The sequence below is a fragment of the Macrotis lagotis genome, chromosome 4, assembly GCF_037893015.1.
Source record: "Macrotis lagotis isolate mMagLag1 chromosome 4, bilby.v1.9.chrom.fasta, whole genome shotgun sequence".
NCBI classification, from domain to species: Eukaryota; Metazoa; Chordata; class Mammalia; order Peramelemorphia; family Peramelidae; genus Macrotis; species Macrotis lagotis.
The window spans coordinates 52,277,016-52,303,080 of record NC_133661.1 but is presented as its reverse complement, the minus strand read 5'-3'; the positions used below and the strand labels follow the sequence as shown (position 1 = coordinate 52,303,080).

The 26,065-nt window shown below is 41.8% G+C and overlaps 2 protein-coding genes across 5 annotated transcripts in view; one reads left to right on the top strand and one right to left on the bottom strand.

Moving 5' to 3' along the window:
* The window catches only part of CDH23 (cadherin related 23), a 460,126-nt gene that overhangs the window by 107,121 nt on the left and 326,940 nt on the right, over positions 1–26,065 (bottom strand). Inside the window, exons 27-33 of the mRNA XM_074232774.1 lie at positions 24,193–24,328; positions 22,589–22,977; positions 22,382–22,483; positions 14,607–14,756; positions 12,410–12,538; positions 10,385–10,513; positions 7,541–7,768 (exon numbers count right to left, since the gene is read on the bottom strand). Coding sequence (XP_074088875.1) covers positions 7,541–7,768; positions 10,385–10,513; positions 12,410–12,538; positions 14,607–14,756; positions 22,382–22,483; positions 22,589–22,977; positions 24,193–24,328 — 1,263 coding nt within the window. The remainder of the gene's footprint in view (positions 1–7,540; positions 7,769–10,384; positions 10,514–12,409; positions 12,539–14,606; positions 14,757–22,381; positions 22,484–22,588; positions 22,978–24,192; positions 24,329–26,065) is intronic.
* Positions 868–26,065, top strand: part of C4H10orf105 (chromosome 4 C10orf105 homolog) — a 49,670-nt gene continuing 24,472 nt past the window's right edge. For 2 of the 4 annotated variants that reach the window (XM_074232777.1, XM_074232778.1), the window contains exons 1-2: positions 868–1,704; positions 2,268–2,547. The gene's annotated coding sequence lies outside the window, so the exon portion shown is untranslated. Of the gene's footprint in view, positions 1,705–2,267; positions 2,548–19,202; positions 25,126–26,065 lie in introns of those variants that run through there. The other 2 variants (XR_012477782.1, XM_074232779.1) reach the window with 2 other exon arrangements.

The window sequence follows — 26,065 nt, the reverse complement described above, 5'->3', positions numbered from 1 at the left end:
TCAGGGTTGTTGTGAGGATGAAATGAGAAAACCTATGTAAAATGCTCTAGAATTCTCGTTATTGTTGCAGCCTCCATGGTCCAAATGCAAACAGGATAGTAATAATAATAATAATAATAAAAACACATTTAAATGATGCTTTACTGATCTACAAAGGATTATCCTCAATCCAACGTAGGCATGAAGAAGGCTCCTGTGTTTTATGTTTGTTTTTTGCTTTTTTTTTTTTTTAAGGTTTTTTGCAAGGCAAATGGGGTTAAGTGGCTTGCCCAAGGCCACAGGGATAGGCAATTATTAAGTGTCTGAGGCTGGATTTGAACTTAGGTACTTCTGACTCTGGGGCTGGTGCTTTATCCACTGCGCCACCTAGCTGCCCCTTAATAAGTGCAAATTCTTACATATTGATAGGATTGGAAAGATGGACCTGCAGAAAATGCCTGCCTATCATTTAATGATCATCCCAGATAAGACTGGAAAGATTTCTCATCAGGTTGCTAGCAGATTGTTAAGGTTTTCAGTCACAACAACACATGGAAAGTTTCTATTAAGGAGAGGGGAAGCAGAGGGGAATCATTGGACTGCTGAGGTACTAAAATATTCTTTGAAATAACCATGCTAGCTAGGTACCATATTATTACCCTTACTGTACAGGTGAAGAAACTGAAGCTGGGTTTTAATGATTTCATGTCTTCAGATTCTAAGGCCAGTGTCCTTTCCCCCATCCCATGCTATCTTAGAATATCTTTTGCTTTATACCTTTCAGTTCTGTTTTCAGTAAATCCATCCATCCTTCCTTCCTTCCTTCCTTCCTTCCTTCCTTCCTTCCTTCCTTCCTTCCTTCCTTCCTTCCTTCCTTCCTTCTCCTTCCCTCCTTTCTTCTTTTTCTCTTTCCCTCTCTTTTTCTTCTCTCTCTCTCTCTCTCTCTCTCTCTCTCTCTCTCTCTCTGGTGAGCTATGGTGGTGGTGGTGGTGAGGTGGTTTGTCCCATGGCTATGCTGGGGAAGTGTGTGTGTGTGTGTGTGTGTGTGTGTGTGTGTGTGTGTGTGTGTGTATGTGTGTATGTGAATGTGAATGGAAACACTCTGGGGGCCAGACCTGGGCTGGGAGCAATACTAGGGAGCTAAACTGGCTATCTCAATGCCAGAACATAAAGAAGAACTACAGGGAAGGCTGAGTCTGGGCTTGACTTTTGAGCTTTGGCCCTCTTCTTGTCTAGGCCTATTTCTTACAAGGGAGGAAGAGGGCTGGGGGAGTGATACCCCACTTCCTTCTCTAGCCTTCGTCCTTCTGTCTCTCTTATTTTTGCCTTCGAATTTGAGTCTTGGTGGTTTCCTGTTTTCAGTGAACTGAAATTGAGTGAACTCAGAGTTTTAGGACTTGCCATCTCCATTCATCACCATCCCCACCCATCTCTACCCATCCCCACCTCATCTCCCCTGTTCTGTTTCTGGGTGTGGGGTATCTCTGTGGGTTTGGGTGTTGCTATTGTTTTGTTTTGGGGTGTTGTTCAGGCAAGGGGAAGAGGTCCTAGTCTCTCTTGTTGGAACCTAGTCTCTGTACTTACCCATTCGGTGATTAAGGAGGTAAGCATGTCCAGTTTGTGATCAGCCTAAAGACTCCAGTAAGAAGTCTGAGCATCTTAGGATCATAGATCTGGGGTTGGCAGAGATCTCAGAAGCACTGAATCCAAACCCTTGTTTTACAGGTGAGGAAATTGAGATTCAAGTAGGTTCAGTAATTTGCCTTAGGTGATAAATGCTAATAATAGCTATTTTTATCTAAGGGTAATAATAATGTTATGATAAGAACAACTAACATTTATATGATGCTTACTATATGCCAAGTGCCTCACAACAACTCTGGGAGGGAGATGCTAATACTATTTCCATTTTACAGATCAGGAAACTGAGACAAATAAAGGTGACGTGGCATAGCATGGGGTCACAAAGCTAGATTTGATTTGAATTCAGGTCTTCCTTATTCCAGCTCCAGTGCTCTATTCCCCCCTCCCCCCAACCAAGGACTAAATATCAGAAATGGGATTGGAATCCAAGAGCTTTGATTCTAGAATTGGGGGTTTTGGTACTCTACTACTTTTTCCTCTCACACCCTCCCCTGAAAAATCATGGAGAAGTGTAATAGGAAAAAGACAATCATTTATTAATGAAGTACCTACTATGTGAAGGCACTGGAGACAGTGTTTTATAAACAGAATTTCAGTTGTTTAAAGGACATCATACTAATAGAAGGAACGCTGGAATCTTCTAGGATGCCATCTGTTGAATGGGGGATAGATGAACAGAAGGATGGAGAGGAATACCACTGTCCATATGAAGTGATGAAAGGGGATGGTTTCAGAGAAACCTGGGAAGATTTGTACAGCTCGGTGAAGAGTGAAGCAAGCAGAACTGGGAGAGTGATTTAGCCAATGACCACAAGACTGTAAAAATAATCAAGCTTGAAAGACTCAAAAGCTTTGCTGAATGCAGTTGCCCAACTATTCTAAAGGATAGATGATCGAGCATGTCACTCATCTCCTAACAGGAAGGTGGGTGATTTGTAGGATGCAGATGAAGAAACTCAGGTTGACTCCTGAGATGTATTTTTGGAAACTGCTGATGCAGAAATGTGTTTTGTTTGATTATGCATATCCATTACAAAGGTTTTTTTCCTTTTTTTTTAACAAGGGGGTGTTGGGAGGAAAAGAAAATGAATTTTTTTTATTAATTGATGATAAATTAGTTTTTTTTTTAAAGAAAGAACATTGCAGTAAGGGATCAGATTATATCATTCTTTCACTGAAAAATTTTTAGTGGCTTACTATTGCTTCTGGGATAAAACACAAAATCCTCAGCCTGGCATTTTTCTAAACTAATTTCATTTCATTGCTTTTTGCACATTCTCCAAACATTCACACTGGCTTATGAGTTGTTCAGATGCATTTTAGCTCCTGCTTATGGATGTCCACACAGGTGGTCCCCATTCCTGGATTCACTCTGCCCTGGCCTTCACCTCTTAGACTTAATAACTTCCTCATGGTTCAGTTTACTTGCTATCTTCCTACCTGGGACTTAAGTTTTTTCTCCTTGCTCTTGAAATTATATTTGTATTTGCATTGACTTTGTAGTTACTTAACTGTGCATGTATTTTAACCCACCTCCATGGAGCAGGGAAACTGCTCAAACTTAATTATTTTTGCTTACCTAAAAGCTTGATTTGATGTAGGGGTTCAAGGCCTAAGTCTGCCTTCTACTAGCCGTATACCTTGGACAAATTTAAATGAGTTGTGGTTGGTAGTGGGGTTAGCTAAATGGTTTCTAAGGTCCTTTCGAACAGCCCTACTTTATGGTTCCATAAGGTTCCTATTCCTCTGCCTCAGAGGGAAAATAGGTGTACAAGGAAGGACTACAGTTGAGAGTGCCACCTGTGCAGATGCTGTTATTTGTCCTTTCTTCTTGAAAAGGATGATGACATCAGGGAGGCAATGCCCTAACAAGCAAATGGATTGGATTTGAGTGAAGGGGTACTGTGCAAAGTCCCCAGCCTCACTTTCTCCTCCAGAGCCATCTGGGTCCAGTGGCTAGATATGAATCAGGAAGACCAGAGACAGTTCTGGATGTGATGGGAGACCTTGTTCTTTATAAGCTAAGGTCTTTTCCAGGTCTCAGTTTCATCCGGTGATTGAGGAGGTAAAACAGTCTCTGATGAGGAGTCACTCAAGGGATCTGGGCCGGAGAACCCTATTTCTTCCATAAGGATTAGTTCAATGTCCATGTCCTCCTTGAAGCCTTTACTGTAGTCCACAGGGATGTCCCATTTATTTTCTGAACAACAGATTTGGCACTTACTGTATTCTGTTTTACATTGGTGATGTATATATGTCTGATCCCCCCCGCACAACTTTAAACTGTTGAAAGGCAGGGACTATGGGTCTATACTTTTTTTTTGTATTCCTTTGTTTGTTTGTTTTTTTGCAAGGCGATGGGGTTAAGTGACTTGCCCAAGATCACCTAGCTAGGTAATTATTAATTAATTATCTGAGGCTATATTTGAACTCAGGTCCTCCTGATTCCAAGGCTGGTGTTCTATTCACTACTCCATGTAGCTGCCCTTTTTTGTGTTTCTCAGTGAAGTTTCTTGCATTTAATAAATGCTTGATGTTAAGAGCAGAAAAGACTCAAAGGGGATGTGATAGTAATCTCCAAGTGTTTAAAGGGTTAGATGGGAAAGGAATAGAGTCATTTTGTTCGGCCAAAGGAGGACAACGACAATATTACTACTGGTATCACCTCCACCATAAAACATCATTTGAAAGCGAAATTGAATCTGCAGAGAACTTTTCATGAGATCTAAATATTCCCTAGAGCACTGGTAGGTGAATAAAGGCAACAAATAGTTATGAAATGGAACATTTCTCATCTATGATCATCATATTTGAACTCTTCTGCTTCATTAGTCTATGTACTGTGTACTAGGTACAAAATGACATACATACAAAGAAAAATAGGTATATATAAGCAAATATATACAGAAGAAGGGACAGTTGAGTGGCACACATCTTTCTGAGTTCAAATCCAGCCTCAGACATTAACTAGCTGGGTAACTCTGGGCAAGTTTGTCTAAGTTCCTTCAACTGTAAGATGAGCTGGAGAAAGAAACTCTGGTATCTTTGCCAAGAAAACTCAAATGGGGTCACAGAGAGTCAGAAATGACTGAAATGACTCAATAACAACAACATACAGAAAAAAAGCAGTGCTAGAGGCATATGCACTGAAGGATCAGATTCCAAGCTATCTCAGATAGTGAGATGCCAAAAAAGAATGGGGGAAAAATAATAGAAAGTATTTGGCCCCCAAAGGCCAAAAAGACATCAGTAACGGTCAAGTCCCATTTCTCCAAGTCTGTATGATAATGGTCCCTGTACACCTTGAGAATATCCTCCATGAAAACTCAAAAATATGACAGGTCGATTTTGTAGATCACTTTCTCTAGTAAAGCGCATCTTTACCATTGCACAACTGACAAGAATTAAAAATGCAAATACTTCTATTTCTATCATTTGTTTAAAATAAAACAAAATAAAATCCTCGCCAATTTGTCTCAGTAAAACAAAAGGCTCTCAAGGTACTCATAGAGGCTTCTCTCCAACAAGGTGTCTCCCTTGCATGCATTAAAACCATACAGGATTCCGTGACAGATGGAACTGTAAAGATAACTTCATTCAACAATCTGTTGGAGATCCATATCCAGAAAGGCATAAAACAAGGAGACAGATGTTTACTAAATGTGTTTGCCGGGGCCATGAAGGACGTCCTGCCAACTCTTCAATGGAAGAGAGATTCCCTATTCGTGACATTCTCCAGATGTTCACATTAGTAGATGACATTGTGTCGGTTACGAAAGACTTGGCGGGGGGGTCTTCTCAGTGAGATTCAGGGTCATTCAAAAGAGATCAGATTAACAATCTACCCTGGAAAAACGAGAGAGACCCCCTTCTAGTGTTATCTCTCCTCTCACACCTGCTGTAAAACCTATTAGGAATATTGACCAAGTAATCTTCAGGAGTTCAAATCTGTCTTAAGACACATTAGCTACATGATCCTGGGCAAGTCACTTAACTCGGTCTCAGTTCCTTTTCTGTAAAATGAACTGGAAAAGGAAATGGCAAACCACTCCAATATTTTTGCCAAGAAAACCAAAACTGGAGTCACAGAGTCTATGTGAAAAATAACGACTTAACAAACTTTCTAATGTTCAACATCTTTGGGTGATTTCTCAACGCTTACCGAACGCCGTATCAACATCGGAGCCCATTCAATGGCTTTTCATTTTGTATTACTTTCCTGGCTAATCCCTTATATTCTAGCCAAATTGGCCTATCATTTTTCTTCAACCTCATATTGTCTTCTTCCAACTCTGTGGGTTGATGCATGTAGCACCTCATGTCTACACAATGGACTCCCTTTTATCTCCACCAGTTGCAATTTTCTTTAGGAAATATTTTTCCTGTTAGAAGTACTCTTTCTCTCTTTGAATGTCTCATGTCTTTCCTGTTTGACTTCAGTCATTAACTTAATCATATTTTAATTGTGGCTACTCTTGTGTATTTTTTCATACTCCATTCTCCATAATAGATTGTTAGGTCCATGAGGGTAAGTATACCAAGATTTCCTATCTTTTGTGTCTCCAAGGCTTAGCACAGTGCTGGGATAGATCTGAATTGAAAGGCAGGTATGACTTCTCTGTACCTTCCCCCTAGGATTGTTTGTCTACTGTTACTTGGGAAGTTTGACTCACAGACTTTGACTCATAGAATCTTAGATAGCTGGGCCTTGAGAACACTACAGTCAGCCCCCTGCCTCTAGGATGAACTGTTTCCCAAAATATTATGCAAATAAAGTCAAAAAGAAGCCAGGCAAAGTGGCCAATTCATGTCAAGGAAATGATTTTATTTACCTGAGGGTGGGACGATCTTATTGCTATATATATTTCTCCAATTCCCCAAGTACATCAATGTGGTCAAGATTTTATGGTGACACGTCTTTGTCCAAACATCCTGATTTTCTTTGAGATACCACTAGGAAATGTTTCATTATTACAGGAGAAAGAATGCTACAACTCTGTATTTGGAGGACCTGGGTTCAAATCCTGCATCATTTCCTTACTATGTACATGATCCTGGACAAGTCACTTAATGCCCTTAGGTCTCAAAGGCATCAAACACACTTGCCTTGTTGCCAGACAATCCCTATTAGGCAGGAACCAGATTAAAATGTAATTGGGAAACATTTAACAAAATAAATAAAAATAGAATAGAAAATAGATAACATTACTATGTGGTTTTCTAAGTCATTAGGCAGCATGCAGGGATTTTTATGTACAATTTAGTGGCCCTTATTTCCATTTGAATTTGAAACTCTCGTTCTAGATGATATCTGAAGTTCCTTTCAGCTTTAACTAGATAATGATCATGTGTATAGAGAATCCTCCTACCTATATGCTCCTTGATTCCCTCCCTACCTTTGTGATCTAGGCCAAGTCATATTGCTTCTGTGGACCCGAATTTCCCTCTTGGTAAAAATGAAGGAGTTAGATTGATTGACCTTTAAAACTCCTTCATTATTTGGGTTCCTGGATCCTTATCTGAAGCTCCTCCCCTCCAACTCCTGTAGGATCTACTTGGGTGAGAACTCCAAGCATATATCAGAGCCAAACAATCCCTAGTGAGATGAAGGATGGAATCACTATTGGGAGAGATTGTTAGGACCAGGAGAAATGACTCAATGCTTCAGTATTCAGCATTGTGCCCCCTTATTCTCAGCAGGAGACACTATAAATAAATATTTATTGAAGGAAAACATGAGAAATGTTAGTAGATGCACCCACACAACAGCATTCAGTTTCTACTCACCGAAGCTCTGCCCTCATTACTCTCATTGGTTCTTCTAGAGAATTCCCATTCCTCACAACCCCAAAGCATCATCATTTCCTTTCAACCTCTCTCCTTGTGGATGCCATCCTCTCTGTAGCCCATCACTTACCGAGAGAGTTGGAGTGCCCTCATCCTCCACAGTGACCACCAAGTGGTAGAAGCTCTGGCGTTCTCGATCTGGTGGGGAGGGTCGGGTAGCGATCTCTCCAGTCACCCGGTCCATTCGGAAGGTCATATCCTCATTTCCCCCGGTGATGTAGTAGGAAAGGACACTATTGATTCCAATGTCCCTGTCAGTGGCTATCACTTGAACAACAGCTGTGCCCCCTCCCACATTCTGTGAAAAAGACAATGAGAGGAAGGATATAGCATCAATTTGCTGTTGGTCCAGTACGTAGGTTGAGGACCTGTTTTTGAGAACTGTGTGACCTCCTTATCCAGTAATCTCCATAATGTTTGATTTTATGGGTTGTCTTTGCCTTGTTAGTGCTCAGAGTTAACTCAAAGAGGTGGAACTTTGGGTTTTGCCTAGTTTGGCCTAACAATACACAAGATTCTTTTGAACTGAGAAATTCTTGGGATTGCATGAGAAAAGCATTCTTTGATTATTGGCTATCTGGGGATATCTGTCTGTTCTTTTGGAGATGGATTAGGACTCTCTTTCCTAGTCCTTGAGAATTAAAAAGAGGAAAGAAAAGGGAGTATGATCAAAACAAATTGTAGTGTATGAATGTAATAGAATATTTTTGTATAAGAAGTATGAGTGTAAGGAATTCAGAGAAACTGGGAAGACTTATATAAACTGATGCAGAGTAAAGTAAATAGAACCAAGAAATGATGACCATATCACCATCTGGGAAAATAACTTTGAAAGACTTGAGTACTCTGATCCATGAAAGGACCAACTAATGATTTCCAAGGACTGACAGTAAAATGTGCCTCCTGACTGGGCAGAAAGATGGTGGACCACAGGAGTAGAACAAGGCCTACATTTTCAGACATGGCCAATGTATTGACTTGTTTTGCTAAGCTAGATTTTGTTATTAGGTCTGTTAGAAGTGATGATGTAATGTGATGATGTATGGTAGGGATGATGGAAGCAATCACTAGGAAATGATGACATTAAAAAAGAACATCAATAAGAAATTTTAAAAAAGCGGGAATGATTCTCTGTAGTCAGGATTCCTTTCATTTTGGGTAGATTTGTAATTCTAGTAGAATTTGGGGAGAAAGCTGTAGATGAAGAGGGATCCATAGCTTGGTATTAAAGATGCACTACACTCTGATCTTAACATATCCCACAAATTGGGAACTCCTGTATATTCTTCATTTAGCACTAACTCTATAATGCCTTATATTATTTACCTATTTTTCATATGTATGAGTCATTAATCAATCAATTAACAAGGAATCATTAAGTATTCATTATGAGATCAAAAACTGTGCTAAGGACTAAGGGCTAGGGATACAAAGAAAAATGAAATAGTTCCTCTCCACAAAGAACTTATATACTTTAGGAGGAGACAATATGAGAATATATAGACCAAATAGAAAATGAATACAAGGTAGTTTGATGAGGGTTCCCTAAAAGTCAGAGAAGACTTCATGAAGAAGGTGGCTTGAAATGAATTTTGGAAAAAAAATAGAGATTAGACAGGGAAGAAATGAGAAGGGAACATAGGCATAAGGAACAATAGAGATGGGAAATCTCACTTGTCAAATCAAATCTGTAGACCAATAGAACTGGAATATAAGAAAAGGCGTAAAGTGCTGTGAAGAAATTTATCTTTGATCTTAGAGACAGTAGTGAGCCATTAGAATTTGTTGAATGTGGGAAATGGTGATATCACATTTGCATTTTAAGAAAATCATTTTAGGGTGTGGAGGATGATTTAGAGGAAGGAGAAACTTGAGTAAGGGAGACCCAAAAGGAAGCTATTGTCATAGTCCAAGAGGTGAGGAGGTGGCAAGAGCCTGAACTTGGGTGATGGCTGTGTGAGTGGAGAGGAGGGGATGTGTATGGGAGATGCCACTGAGATTGAGACAACAAGATGCAACAACCCACTGGATATGTAGGATGAATGAGACGACACCCAAGTTGCACATCTAGGGGACTGGAAGGATACTAGGGTCCTTGATGATGATTGTGGAAGATTTTCTGGGAAACCTGGCAGAAATATGGGTTTTGGGAAAAGAATGAGTTCAGTATTGAATCTTGAAGTCTTCATGAAATTCAGTGCGATTTCCCAAAGAAATTATAAACTCTTAGACGTAGCCAACATGTTCCCTGTTGCTTTTCAGGATTCAGATCTCCTGACAAAAGCCTGGGCCACCATAAGCCACCATAAGCCCTTTAAATACTTCATTTGAGAAGTAGAAGGGACATAAGTGGTATTTTAGGAAAACTCATGATCATCTAGCATTTGTTTGTAAACATTTAAGGAGGGGGAGCCTTGCCTTTTCTTATGACACCCCATTCTACCCTTGGATGGCTGTAAATGTTCAGAAGTTCTTTTTGACATCAAACTTAAGTTGACCTTTGCAAATTTTGCCATGGTCCCTGGTTCTACTCTCTGTGGCCAAAGCAAATAGGCCTCACTTCTTTTTCACTTGGCAGCTCTGAGATACTGGAATATAACTATCATATCTCCTTTCAGCTTTCTCTTTTCTTGGCAAAACATCCCCAGTTCCTACAGCCAGTTCTCATATGACATGGACTCATGTCTCTTTAGATCCTACAGGCAGTACTTAATAAATAAATAAATGCTTCATTGATTGATTGATTGATTGATTCTTTGGAGGAATGAATGCTGTTGGGGATGCTTAGGACACAGTTGAGACTCAACAAATATTGGTTGAATGAATGATTAAATGGGTACTTGAAGACACTAGTAAATGGTTGTGGAGTGATGCTTCTTGGACATCAGGGTGGGGGTCAGAAGGTTGAGCTTACCTCATTCACACTGACGTTGTACCCAAAGGGGCTCTCAATGACAGGAGGATTATCGTTGACATCTAGAATGGTGATCCGCAAGATATGGTCTTTCTTTCTGGGAGGGGAACCACCATCAATTGCCACAATCTGTAGGGGAGGGAGAGAAGGAAGTAGATAAGGGTGGCGATCATGGGATCATAGGAGGAGGAACAGATTATAGCTTTGGATCTAACAATGACAAAGGCTGGCTGCCAGGAGGGAAGCTTGGAACCCACTGATTCACATCTACCTCCTAGGCTGGTCCAGACCATGCATTCAATTGGTAAAGGAAGACAGAGAATAATATTGGTTTACAACTGTCTACCTTCCAATTTGCCTTGTGACTGTAAAGCTTGTTTGAACCTGAGGTTCTGACTTTGTATTTTGACTCTATTTTATGTATCTCTGAGTTCTAATCTTTATTGGCTTAGATTACATTTGTAGTTCTCTCTATCTTTCTGTCTCTGTCTCTCTGTATGTCTCTCTTGTTTCTGTCTTTCTCTGTATCTGTCTCTTTGTCCCCATCTCTCTGTCTCTGTCTCTGATTCTATATGTCTCTATCTCTATCTCTTTGTCTGTCTCTGTTTCTCTCTCTGTCTTTCTCTTTTGCTGACTCTTTGTCTCTGTCTCTCTCTTCCCCTCTTGTCTGTCTCTTAAATTCTAGTTCCCAAGCTTGACCTGCTTTTGGTTCCTCTCTTCTGTCTTTAATGGATTTACTGTAGCTGCTGGCCAGACCCAAAGCTTCTGAAAGGTCTTCTGTATGAGGCACCTGAGGAGACCAATCCTAAACTAGACACAATGGACAATGCTCAGGAGAGGCAGGATATTCCTTCTTGGAGCAGTTGTCTCATCTAGCTCTGGACACCCTGCCCAGGCTCCTCACTCATCCTCCCCTAAACCAGAGCTACAAGATAGCAACAAGGGACAATCTGAATTTGCTTTTCAAGGTACAAAATAAGAGGCTGTGAGGTTAAGTGGGTAGTATCTTGACCCTGGAATCAGAAAGACCCAAATTCAAAACACTGCCTTCACACTTAACTGGCTCTGTGACCCCAGTCAAGTCAGAAGTTAGGCTCGAGGTTGCTTCTTAACTTCCTTTCTTTTTTAAAAATCTTAGTGTGATGTCAAGAAATCTTTGTGATTCGTCTATCACCATCATGTCCTAATCTGTCTTTCCATGACCTACTTCCTTCCTTGCCAAAATGTCTCATTACAAAACAAAAAAAATAACCCAGAAAAAGTTGATTAGTTTTTTTGAGATATGTTTCCATATTTCATTCCATTTGATGCTTACAACAGTCTTATAGGTAGGGTAAGTGTTATTTTCTCCAGTTTTCAGATGGGGAAACTGAGACATGTAGTGAGTTAGAGACAGGGCAGGACTGAAACCAAGCATCATCTCTAAATGTCTCTCTAAATCACCTTTTGCTCTTAAGGCAACCCCTATAGAAACCTTGGTCATTCCCTGCTCTGAACACAAAACTTTTCTATTCAACCCTTCTTGTTCTCCTCCAGTGGAATGATAATGAAAAGTGACTTAGAGTCAAAGATCTAAATTCTGACATGTCCTGCCTGTATAACCATGGGTAAGTCAATGAACCTCTGGAAAGGTACAGACAAATGACTCACCTAGGCACTTCCTGCCTTGTTCGGTTTATCCTGACCTAGGGGAAAGTTATCCTGATCAATGGGAAAGACATCAAGTCGGTAGAGAGACTAGATTAAAGGATCCTAGATTTAGAACTAGAAGGAACCAAGGAGGCCATCTGATTCAACATTGACATTTTGTAGATAAGGAGTTAAGTGACAAACCTAAGGTCATAAAGGAATGATATGGCAGAATTGAGACACTGACCCAGATTTGACTCCAGATTTAAGGGTACCATCGTGGAATGGAATATGGAGACAACACCAAAGCTCTTGGAGGTAATAAGCTTTGTTCCACAACATCAGTGGGCTTGAGGTTCTAGATCAGCCCAGGTGAGAGGGGCAGGGTTTACTTACCTTGAGAATATAGTGATCCAATTGTTCTCTGTCCAGGGGCCTGGCCACAAACACCTCACCAATGGAGTCATTGGTGGTGAGAATTTCAAAGGCCCCACCAATGTTTCCTGAGGTCAGATAGAATGATACCTGGCAGAAGAAGAAGAAGGGATATTAAAAAGGAGAATTGGAAAGATGGGAGGAGTGAGAGAACAGTGAAGGTCCGGGTATGTATTGGTGAATGTTGAACAACCAACTCTGAAAAAAAGATGACATTCTTTTAAATTTAATCAGCATCACTAAAATTTTCTCCTACTTTTTTAAGGCTAGACAATCAACAGAACAACAAAGCGAACACTAGCTTGCAGACTTTTGAGGTGTAAATGCTCACATTGGAAATTTAACAATCAGCTCTCTCTCTCTCTCTTTTTTTAAAGTTTTTTGCAAGGCAATGGGGTTAAGTGGCTTGCCCAAGGCCACACAGCTAGGTAATTATTAAGTGTCTGAGGCCACATTTGAACTCAGGTACTCCTGGCTCCAGGGCCGATGCTCTATCCACTGCGCCACCTAGCTGCCCCACAATCAGCTCTCTTGAGCAGCACACACAAATGGAAGTTATCACTCTGCTCTTACTCTATTGCATCACAAGTAAGAAGGTTCAAATGTTTGAAACTTATCCAGATTTACTCTCTGGAGAAATATGGGTCATTTTCTTTGCAATCACTCACTTGCAAAGAAACTTGGATGAAAGTAGTTTATTAGGTAGTGCCCTCAAATGTTTCCATCTACTCCAAAAGATGGGCGTTACTCTTATGTTGGGATTACTTATATCTTAGTTTATCTGTGTTGTGGTCCCACACCCAATTATAGTGTAAATTCTCCAAAGGCAGGGCCAGTATCACTTTCCATTTGTATTTTGGTGCTAACCACAGAACCTGGTCTAGGACCTGGACTTAAGAAATGCTTATTAGTTGTTTGACTGTTTGATGGATAAGCATAGAACATGACATGGTCTTGTTCATAGTTAGTCACTAAGTCACTGACTGTCTTCTAAGGGCCGGGATGATGCAAAGAATGACAAAAGACAGTCCCTGCCCTCAGGAAGCTCCTACTCTATAGAGAACACAGAACTAAGAGACTTGCAGTTGAGTCCCAATTTCTCTGATGTATCTTTATGATTTTCCTCGGATAGAGCTTCATGGAGGACCATAATTGTATAAAATGACAAGACTTTGCTTTTTCTTTTTAATTTAATTAAATTTTTTTAAAACACAGACTTACTTTCAAAGGGATCAAAGGGAATGTACTTGGTCACATCATGCCAGGCTATTTAATAGATTCTAGATAGCCAGAAGTGACCTCAAAGGTCATCTAGCCCAACCTTCTCATTTTACAGCTGAGGAAACTGAGATCCAATCAGAAGGAATGATTTGCCCAACCAAGGTCACACAAGCAGCATGAGGTAACACAGCTGGGATATGACCACAAGTTCTCTGATTCTGGATTTGGCTGTATTAGCTACTGGGTTTGGTGCTTGGGGATTCCTGGTATTGTGTGCACACTATGAATGTGAGCTCCTTGAGGGCAGGGATTGGGTCATAATGAATAGTGGATCATAGTCACAAAGACTTGACTTCAGGACCTGCCTCTGACCTAGATAATTTGGGCTAAGTCAATCAACATCTTGGTTCTTCTGAGATGCAAAGTTATCGACAAATTGGGGATCTTCATTGGTGGAAGTGGATTCTAGCCTGGGGGCTCCCAAAGGATGACAATACAGATCTGGACTGGACAAAAAGAGGGCCTGCAGTGCCTACCCAGGTGTTGGATACGTTCTAGATGAAAGTTTATTTGGATTTGCTTGGCTGATTTGGAAGCTCTGGGGGTGTGGGTAAGCATGTTCTCCTGCTATTAGTTCTCACTCATTGTGACTTGTTGCTTTAAGTGATTGACAGCTCAAGAAGGGGAGTTCCCTCATGATACAAACCCTGACCAGGACTCCCTCCTAGGGACCCTGGACCCCACTTTCCACCTTGCTTGGCTCAGTTCTTCATCTCGCAGCTTGAATGGAGACTTTCATCTGGCCAGCTCTGTCTTCAGCTCAAGACCAGTGCTTATGTGCTTATGAACAAAGAAATAGTCCTGATGACCTCCCTCCCCTCCAGTTGAATCATCTAAAGTACCCTTCTCACAGGGGAGGCCTCAGGTGTGCCCCTACCTGCCCATTGCTGCCTATGTCAGCATCCTGGGCTGTGACAACTGCTACCCGTCGCCCTACAGCGTAGTCTTCTGGGACGCTGACTGCCGAGTCAGAGGTAGGGTCAAATTGAGGGCTGTTGTCATTCTCGTCCAACACTGTGATGTAGACCTGGAAAAGGTGGAAGGGTGTGGTCAGAGACCCCTGATCTCTCTACCTCAGACCCTCCTCAGCCCAAAAGTGGGCCATGTGGTGAGGCAAGACCTCCATGATCCACACTCCTCATGAAGCACAACAATGGAGTTCTGATTGATGTGGGTTGGAATCCAAGTTCATCTTGAGGAGTAAAGTGGAAAAAAAACCCTACTGGGGCTGACATTAAGCCCTGGAAGATGGGTGTGGCTTGGGGCAAAGCAAAGAAACTGGTTATCTACCTGGATTCTAACACCTTCAACTCAACAGGCTGTTTTTATTTTTTATTATTTGTTTTTGCAAGGCAATTGGGTTAAGTGACTTGTCCAAGATCATACAGCTAGGTAATTATTAAATGTCTGAGGTTGGATTTGAACTCAGGTCCCTCTGACTCCAGGACTGGTGCTCTATACCAGCTATTTTTAAAGAATGGGCCCATGCTTATCTTTACAGAATAAAGGTTGGGGGCGGGGAGGGTAGTAGGAAGCTGAGGGAGATCTGGGGCAGGGGAAGGAACATAGGGTTTCCTTGCTTGCCTATTATTGATGTACAAAGTACATGCAAATGAACTCATTTATTTTGAGTCAACAGCTCTGACCTTCTTATGAAGTGGCAGAATATGCTGACTGATTGTCAGGGTGAATGCCTCATGTTACCTGTGTGATAAGTTATCGTATTCATATACACTCACACACATTCTCAACTCAGTATATTCCTCGCCCTGGTCGCCTCCCATTTTCTATGGCTTTGTGATTTGCTGGGGACTGGTCCCTAAATATTAGTGAGTGAGAAGGGGATGAGTAAGCATTCAGCTTCTAGCCTCTTTTCCTGATCCATGCACTGTGGGCTTTGCATGACTTCCTAGAGATTATATGAGGATCTGTAATCTTCTTTAGTTCAGCTGAAATATGTTTTTTTCCCTCTGTTCATTTATAATTGTTTCTCTTTCCTCTTTAGGCCTAACTTCATTCTCCATGATTCCCAACCCTTCAGTGGTGGGAGAGAAATGAATAATTCTGAGCCCTTCTCCCCATTTGACTCTTCCTTCCTACCCCGATTCCTCTTAGAGGGGAGCACTTAAAGGAAGGACTTGGTTGCTGATCCAAGGATCTTGACTTTATCTGATGCTGAAAGCTCAGGAAGTGTATGCATGAGTGAGTGAGTCTGTGTTTGTGTTTGTGTTTGTGTGTGTGTGTGTGTGTGTGTGTGTGTGTGTGTGTGTGTGTGTAGGGATTTTCTTAGAAGGATTCTGAAACCATTCCTCCATCATTCCTTTCTGGATAAACTATTCCATTTCTTCATGGCCAAACCATTCTATTTACACCTGTCTCCCAACTAACTATAGGATTTTAGAGCTAGAATGATTCTTAGAAATAATTTTATAGATAAGGAAAAAAACCAAGATCCAAACATCTCATTTCTTTATTTCACTCTAATGGAACGGTGTTTCAGGGATTCTACTTGATTTTTCATTGAAGCTGTGGCACCTAGGAATGCTACCTTGGTCTCAGATTAAGCAGAAGCTCTTTGGAATACAGGGGATTTTAGGCAGCTTGACCAACTGGCATGAGGGGTCCTGGGTCCCCCGAGACTTCTGGGGCCAAGTCTTTGAGGGCGTGGCAAGAGGCAGGTTACACATATTTTAGGGTCTGTTTTTTTTATCTATGGTTATTTTTCATGATCACCTGGTGGTCAAAGGTGCAGAGATCTTGGCCATGGTGAGAGGACTGAGACTTAGGAAGGAGAAGGCAGATTGTTAGTAATGAGGTGGGTCAGAGCCTGAGTGGGAAATCTGACCGATGGAGGGGAGAATCAGAGAAAGAGAGCCCAGGAATGTGGTTGACCTTTCCATGGCCATGTTGTGGGGATTCAGGTGCCAGATTTTCCCTTTTCAGCATTTTGAGGTGGGAAGAGGTCCAGGGCTGATGGAAAGACTCCATGGCTGCTACCTTACATTTGAGTCTGTCTGCCCTGGGGGGCAGAGAGGAGGCTTTTGGGGAGAGGAGAAAGGTAAAGTTGTGGTTTTAGGTTACTGATCTGAGATTCAGCAGAGGAAACTGTCACCTTTAAAAGTCCCCTGCCCACATTCCCCCCCACATGTTAAAGAGATTCTGGGGGGGGGGTGGATGGAGAAAAGGGTTGGTATTTTTAAGGCAGAACTCTTAACTGAGGTTCTGCCAAAGGATTCTTTTTTTTTTTTTTTTTAGGCTTTTGCAAGGCAATGGGGTTAAGTGGCTTGCCCAAGGCCACACAGCTAGGTAATTATTAAGTGCCTGAGGCCGGATTTGAACTCAGGTACTCCTGACTCCAGGGCTGGTGCTCTATCTACTGTGCCACCTAGATGCCCCTCTGCCAAAGGCATCTTGAGGGTAGAGATCAGGGGATAGACAGTGTGTCCTGGAAAGAAATCAGGTGACTAGGAAAAAAGGGAAAAGAAGAATGATTTTCTTAATGTACTGTCACTTCAACCGTAGCAAGAGGGTAGTGGTTAGACATGGGTAATCATGGAAGACTCTGGAACCCTGGACTCTAAGAAAAAGATCAGACTTGTATACAGAGTCATAATAACTGGGGAGGGGGCAAGGATGCTTAGGATGCTTGATGTACTACTCCAGAAGTCAATAAGCAGGGGCCATCTAGGTGGCACATTGGAGCAAGCACTAGTTCTAGAATCAGGAAGATCCGAGTTCAAATCCTACTTCAGACACTTATTACTTAGCTGTGTGACCTTGGGCAAGTCACTTAACCCTATTGTCTTAAAGTAAAATAAAAAAATTAAAAAGGAAGTCCATCAGCAAACATTTATGAAGTACCTGTTATTTCCATCACTTACAAAGCTACAAAAAAGTAGTCCGTGTTCTGAAGGAGCTCAATCTGAGTTTAATAACTAGTTATTGAGAAAAGGAAGTTAAAATAGGAAATGACTGGATGGAACTTCTTCCCTTGGCAAGTGGTATCTGAAGTGAGATCTTCCTTGTCTGGGTCCCCATTTCCAATTAGTTGAAAATAGATAATGAGCCATTTTCCCTGGGGCACTTGCTAATTCTACAAAGGCCCTTTGAAACCTTTTTTTTTTTTTGCCTCAGTCTCAGGGGAGAACCTTGTCTTATATTTTATTGAAAAAAAATTTGCTGGGAGCTCTCTCTTCTCCCATCTTCCTCATCTCACATCACCCAGATGCATTCTGTCATTGTCTTCTCCTTTAGCTCTGTCTCACACATGAAATAGCTCTTCTGCTTACTAAGGCAAACCCTTTGTGAAATTCTATCCCATCTTTGACAGATTGCTCCCATTGTCATCTATTCTCTCATTTATCTTCAAACTTTCTTAATCTACTGGTCACTTCCTTTCTGCCTACAATGTACTTGCCCTTATCTCCCTAATCTCAAAAACTTTCATCAGATTTGTCTATCCCCTGTAGATATTATTTCATATCTCTCCTTCCATCTGTAGTTAAAATCTCTGAGGAGGCTGTCTGCTATGGGTGCCCCTACTTCCTTTTCTCTCACCTCTTCTTGTCTCTCTGTGGTCTGGCTTCCAACCTCATTATTCAATTGAAACTGCTCTTTTCAAAGTCCCTAACCCTCTCATGATGACCCAATTTAATTTTTTATTTTTTTTATTTAAGGCAATGGGGTTAAATGACTTGCCCAAGGCCACACAGATAGACAATTATTAAGTGTCTGAGGTCATATTTGAACTCAGGTCCTCCTGACCCCAGGGCTGGTGCTCTATCCACTGCACCACCTAGCTTCTCCTTTGATGACCCAATTTAATACTCTTTTCTCAATTCTTATCTTCCTTGATCTTTCCGAAGTCTTTGGCATGTCGACTCCCTTCTTCTCCTTGATGATTTCCTTTAGGTTTCATGACCTTGCACTCTCCTGGTTCCTCTTGTACCTATCTGGCCACTCCTGGATTTTCTTTGCTACCCACTTATTGTGGGTAACCCCTAGGGCTCTATCCTGGACCCTCTTCTGGGCTATATTATTAGGTGGTCCCATCAATTCCCCATCAATTCCCATGAATTCAATGATCATAGAAATCCAGACCTAATTTCTCCTAACCACCAATCTCATATATTCAACTACTTTTCAGACATTTTATACCATATATCCTATAGGTTTCTTAAACTCAACCTGTCTAAAATGGAACTTACCCTGGTTTTCCCCAAACTGATCTTCCCTTTCAAACTTCCATATTACTGTAGCTAAGGACTGTCGATTCCACGTTTATGACACTTCTAATATACTCTGACACTGCCACCACCCTGTTGCAGACCCTCACCTCACCATCATATTGTTGGTTAGTCTTCCTATCACAAGTTTCTGGCAACTCAGTTGTCAAAGGAATCTTTCTAAAAAGCATATCTGACCATGCCATTCCCTTGCCCAATAAGCTCCATTGGCTCCCTATCCCTTCTAGGAAAATGTGGGGAGAAAAGAACTTTTGGCGGGGTGGAAATGGAAATCAGCAGAAACTAGATGGAGAACAATATTGGTACCTGAGCTAACTCTTGAAGTATTCCAAAAGGCAGAGAGATGAAGAGTGAATAAACACAGGGGAGGTAAGAAATTACGCTTTAATTTGGGAAGTAACTATTTGCCTGGAATATGATATACTTATGGGGAACTAATAGGAAAAGGTAAATCGGAACTAGATCTTGGATGTTTCTGAATGGTTTATAGTTCACCCTCAAGACAATAGGGAGCTACAGAAGGTTTTTGAGTACTAGAGTGACATTAGAATGAAAACTATAGGGGCGGCTAGGTGGTGCAATGGATAAAGCACTGGCCCTGGAGTCAGGAGTACCTGGGTTCAAATTCATTCTCAGACACTAATTACCTAGCTGTGTGGCCTTGGGAAAGCCACTTAACCCCATTGCCTTGCAAAAAAAAAGCTAAAAAAAAAAGAATGAAAACTATATAAGGAAGGTGATCTTGGCAGTTGTATGGAGGATGGGATGGAGAAGAGAGAAAGCAGAGATATAGACTGTATTGGAAGCTATTGCAATAGTTCAGGTAAGAACTGAGAAAACCCTGAACACCATGATGGTGCTGACCATGTGAGTTTAGAAAAGAGGGAAGATGTTGCCAAGGTGGCATCTTTGAGATGTGACACCTCATTGGAAGATGGAGAAGAGTCCAAGATAAGAAGATAAAAAGACTGGGATGATGGTAATGTTATTATAAAGAGGGAAGTCAGGAGAAGGGTCAGGTATAGGCAGATTAATAGTTTTAGATTTAGATATGTTGAGAATTTCTATCTCAGGGATGCTAAGGTGAAGGAAGGAGGGAGCTAGTCAGAGTTTGGGAGACTCTGGGGGAGTCACACAGGCATTTCTGGGAATAGAATAGCAAGCCATACTGTAGTGGCTGCCCATGGGATAGGGTCCAGGAGAGGTGAGCCTCATTCGACCTTGGAGAGGACACAGCCTCTCTGGGTTTTCTGATTCCTCAGGTATGAAATGAGGACAGGATGACCTTGAAGATTCATTTCATCTCTAACTCTATGATCCCACGAGGAAGGAGAAAACACTCAGGAAAGGATGGGTCAGGGGACCAGTTTCTTTACAGTGTCACAGACCAAATGGCATGACAGCTGCTCAAAGCCAACCTGTCCCTTCCTGAATTGCATAGGAACCTCTACCGAGCAACCAGACGCCGATGATTCTCAATTTTCTTGATGGAAGCAGTGATGCAAATAGCCTAAAGATAGCTATGTCTGGCTTTTGAAATGCATGATACGTTATTTCTCCCACAGCAAATTTTCCTTCTCAGTGACTCTCTTAGGCCAATATTAAAATGAGTCTATTCATCCTGAGCATACTCAAACTGACCATGGAGGGAAAGGGAGGTGCCAGGAGCAAGCTGGCAAAGCCAAATGCTGGGTGGGGAAGGAAATCCTAACCGGGATGTGATCCCCAGTGGATGGGCCACATGTAGATAATAGAAACTTGTCTATAATTGGAATCTTCTGATTCTTCTGGCAGCTAGGTGGTGAGTAAATACAATCTTAGGTTCAGAGTCAGGAAGACCCGAGTTTAAATCCCACTTCACACTAGCAGTGTGACCCTGAGCAAGTCACTTCATTCTTCTCAGCCTCAGTTTTCCCATATCTAAAATAATAATTATAGCCAAGATTTAGAGAGCGCCTACTATATGCCAGTAACTTTGCTCAGTGCTTTACAAATATTATCTCATTTTAAAAATAGGAATAATAATAGCACCTGGATCAAAAGAAGGAAATGTTCTGCAAACCTTAAAGCACTATATAAATGGTAATTCTCGTCTTCTTTTTCCTCCTTCTCTAAAATCTAAGCACTAATGTCTACCTCAGGACTGGCCTTTTCCTTCTCCTTTCCTCTTGGAATGTCCTTAACCATCCTATCCAAATTATTGCCTTCCTTCAAAGTCAAATGAAGCTAGAGGAGAATAGATTTAGAGCTGAAAGGAAATATGGGGGGCCATCAAGTATAACCCCCTCATTATAAAGATGGGAAAACTGAGACTCAGAGAGATCTTAAGGGTAAAGGGGAGTCTATGTCAAAAATCCTGGTGGGCAAGCTGGGAATTCAGATCTAGGCCCTTTGTCTCCAAGGTCAAAACTTTCCCCCACCTGCTTCTCATGTCTTACAAATCTGAAGTCTCCTCTGACTATGATATCTTAAAGTGATCTTTAATCTTAATTTTAAGTTCTTAAATCTCCCCTTTCCCTGAGATTTTCTCAAAGCATGTGTCTATCCACAAATTGTCCATTTGGTCAAGAATGGTTCTTATGGATGGCTTTTGATTTTGTGTGTCAGTCTTGGCTTCTTGTTTGGGGGCAACACCCGCTTATTTCTCTTCCTTTTCTACCCCACCATGGGACTTAACACTGATCATAATCAATGCTTATTAGGCTGTTTGGCAGAGTTGGGTCAAGGGCAGAAAAGACTAGAACAGAGAATATCCATGCAGGGAACGGGTGAAGAACTGTTCTCTGTTTGTAATAGTACTCTGGAAGGAAGGAGGGTTAGCTGAAGGCTTGTGGCCAAGACTCATGCCAGAGTAGACAGTGTCCCCAAAACAGAAAACAGAAAGGGAAAAGAAACCAGCACATCCTTTTACTCACCTTCTGCAGAGCGGATAGCAGGAAAGAAGTAGAGAGATATATAATGGTTATTGATTCAGTCTTTCCTTTTAGTTGGTACTCAGCTGGTCACTGGGTGGAAGGCTTAGTGGAAGAACTCAGGGTGTCTGACTTGATGAAGATATACCATCCTTACTCCCCCTTTCCTGGGTTCTACTATCCAGTATGAGGTTGAGAAATCTGACCCTCAGAAGGGTGTGTTCCATGCTACAGCTTAGACCCAGGACAACATGATTGTGGAAAGATGGGACCCTTCTGGGAATGTCATAGGTCCAAGATTATTCCAGACCATTTGGACCTTGGGACATCCTGGAATCCTCGCCTTTCTCCAACCTGCACTAATACACATCCCTTTTACCTTATCTCTCCTCTTTGGACTTTGTTCTGCTCCCAGAGTCTGTCAAAGTTTGCTGAGCTACAAACTGTCAATCAGACTAGCCCCCTGCATCACTCTTGATGAGCTATTGACTTACCACAGTAGAATCCATTTTGGGACCTCCATCATCTGCCACAACCGTCAGGGTATAGAAGTCTCCTTTCTCCCTGTCTACCAGGCCCTTGATAGTGATTACACCCTGTTGGGGAAAGGGAAGATCCAAGTGGGGAGCAACCAGAGGGAGTAAGTAGGCAGTGTGTGACCACTCACCCCATACCCATCTTTGCTGTGCCCTCTAACTTACCGTGACCGAATCGATTTTGAAAAGGGCCCGGGCCTGGGGGCTAGTATAAGGGTCAAATCTGTAGGCTATCGGGTTGATGTTGTCAATGGAGAATGCTTGTACCCTCACCACCTCAGAGCCCCAGGGTAGATTTTCCATGATGGCAGCCTCGTAGGAAGCATTAGAGAACTGCACGGCCTCATCTAGCTCATTGAGGAGAGTGATGTAGACGCTGCAGAAACCCTGGTTGAATGGGGGTGCCTGGTCGGTAGCCGACACATTCATCAGGTAGCTTGTCTTGGTCTCATAGTCCAGATAGTCAATGGTGATGATGAGACCCGTGCTCTCATCAATCTCAAATTTCCCCTCTGAGCCTGACAGGATGCGGTAGATCACCAGCCCACCGTCCCCTGGAAGTAGGGCAGAATTTTGTGAATCTCATATACAAAATAATCCTTCCCCTTCCCAAACAAACTAGTCTGCACTGAGGTTGATCATGAATGAAACCTAGGACCCATGAAAATGGAGAATCCCAGCATGTACTGCTTCCTAACCTCTCTGGTTTGGATTTTGGTATGAAATGTAGGGAAGAGTGAGAGATGCTACACCTTAGTGTTGGTTCTAAGGTGACCTATGATCTAAGCTCATCTGTCAATCTTGCTTTAATCATTGTAAATGCTGAGATTCACACAACTAAATGGAGTTTCAAACAAACAGGTATTTGAGTAGGAGTAGAAAGGGTGATTATTTTAGAGTGTTAGAAATATTTGCATATTTTCTCAAATGGAAATTTTCAGTAACCGTCATCTTGCTAATTGCTAAAATTAATGTCAATTGTTAACTTCCTAAAGTATGACTCCTTCACAGGTAGACAAAAAGCAAAGATACTTTCATGGTGCAGTGAATAATGAGGATTAGACTTGGCACCAAGAATTGGATTCCAATCCTACCTTGGATAAGCTATATGATTGTGGGTATATATCACTTCAGTTTTCTCATCTTGGAGGGTAAAAACTAATGGAAAATGGTGAAAACTAATACCTGAAGAATTTTACCTCATGGGGAAGTGCCCCTTTCCTCTATGAGTCAAGCTTTTAACCTTTAGTATTAAGGTTGAAGTACTGAATTCAAATGTAGACTCAGACCCTTCTTAATGGGGGGGTGAACCTGGGCAAGTCCCTTAACCTCTGTTTATCTTGGTTTCTGCTTCTCCCCACCTCCCATAGTTATTATGAGGATTAGATGAAAAAATATTTGTAAAATATGATGTCAACTTTAAAATGCTTTATGAATCTTTTCTATCATCTATCTATCTATCTATATCATCATTATTTATTATTAGTAGTATTCACATTAGCATTAGTACCTAACTAGCTTTTTGGGTTATCAGGTCACATTGCTGGCTCCTATTGAGATTTCAGTTCACTTCTATCTTTTCCATGTGAATTGTAGCAAGCTAAGTAGGTGCTTCCCATCTTTTTACTTTGGTATTTTCTTTTTGAAACAAAAAAAAAATTAAAACAATTTATCCCTATTAAATTTCATGATGCAGCCATTACAATGGATAAGTTCACATAGAATGGATTTCTCTTTGGTGGGGGTGTGTGTGGAAAAGGAGGACTCACCTGTGTCCCGGTCTGTAGCCCGTACAACGACGACGGATGTCCCAATACCTGCGGTCTCTCGTAATCCTAGGCGACTGTATTGCTGCTGGGTGAACACTGGGACCTCATCATTGACATCTTCAACATATACAATGACCTGTAGTGTCAGGTGATCAGAAGAGAAAGTTATAAGAAAAATAGTTGTCTGAGATCTGGATCTCAGGCACATGGATCTTGGGCAAGTCATGCCACCTTAGGCAGATTAACCATAACCTTTGGGACTCAATTTCTTCATGGAACAATCTATTGATCAAAAATATTTATTGAGCATCTGCTGAATGCCAGACACTATTCCAGAAGCTAAGAATACAAAACAAAAATGAAACAGATCCTGCTTTCACATTTTAATGAGGCACATCCATTCCTATTTTACATACATATTTACATATAAACACATACATAGAAATAATTGGGAGGAGAAAATTCTAGCAGTTGTAGAAGAGAGGAGATTCATATGTTAAATGAAAAAAATGGACTAAGCTCTTGGGTCTTAGACAGTCCTCATTCATAAGATTCTTTTAATGATTTTTTTTTGGATTAGATGCTTCACTTAATGGATCTATATCAACTCCAAGTGAGGGGATCCTTTCTACAAATATAGACTAGTGACTGCCCCACAGCTTACAGTCTTAGAGAGTAGCCTAGAGGCCTGAGGGATCTGTGATTTGGCTAGGGTCACCCAGACAGTATGGGTCAGAGGTGGGACTTGAACCCAGGACTTCCTAATTTCCCAACACTAGTTTTCAACCATGTATCACCTTGCTTCTCCCAAAAAGATCTGTATTCATCATAAAGAGATGATATGTGCTGATTCATGGGAAAACATTTGGAAAAGCTAACTGGCATCATAATCCTTGTTCCCATCAGTCATTTTAAAAAATTCCTTCTCCCCACAGAGCTAACATCCCTGGGGGGGGGGGGGGGGTGAGAGAGAGAGAGAGAGAGAGAGAGAGAGAGAGAGAGAGAGAGAGATTCTTTTTCATCATTCTCTGTTACAATCCCCCAACGTGTAAGGGAGTTGGTAAGGGTGATTGTGGCAGCAGGCCCACACGTGGCCCAGGTGACAGGGCATGGCCCGCCCTGGGGTCCAAACTCTAATTCTCTGAGGTGGGGATGCCCTTGGTGAGGACAATGAGCTGAACGCTTCCAGTGGAGCAGGGCTTGGATGCGCCCAAGGCTTCAGCAAGGACACATTCTGGCCTTCTAGGAATGGGGGAGTCTTCAGAGAGCTCTTGCCCAATAGCTCTTGGTCTCCTTGGCTGCTGTGGGCAGCGCCCCAGGGCCACTGCTGAAGAACGGAGATTTCAGGAAGCGTCCACTCTCTGCTGGCCCTAAGAGCTTTTCTAGCCTTAAATCCTAGAATCCTCTGATCCTCTGAAATCATTTACATTTTATTTGGGATTCTCTCTCTCTCTCTCTCTCTCTCTCTCTCTCTCTCTCTCTCTCTCTCTCTCTCTCCTCTCTCTTTGTCTCATCTTTTCTCTGTCTCTGCTTTTATCTCTTTCTCTGTCTCTTTGTCCATCTCTTTGTCTCTGACTTTTCCTCTCCCTTTTCTTCTATCTGTCTGTCTCTGTCTCTTCATCTCTTTCTCTTTTCCTCTCTCTGTCTGTCTGACCGTCTGGCACCCTTACCCACACACCAGCTTCTGGCCTGATCACATCTCCTGACGCAGCCAGGGATGTGAATGTTGAACTGGGGGGGAGGGTTAGGAGGCGGGCCCCTGTACTGCCATGAATAATCTACAAATACTAGAAAATGATCCAATCCAGAGCTGGGAGGGACCTGAGAAAAGGAAGGCTGAGGTACCAGCTGCCCGGCTTGGGGGCAGAGACAA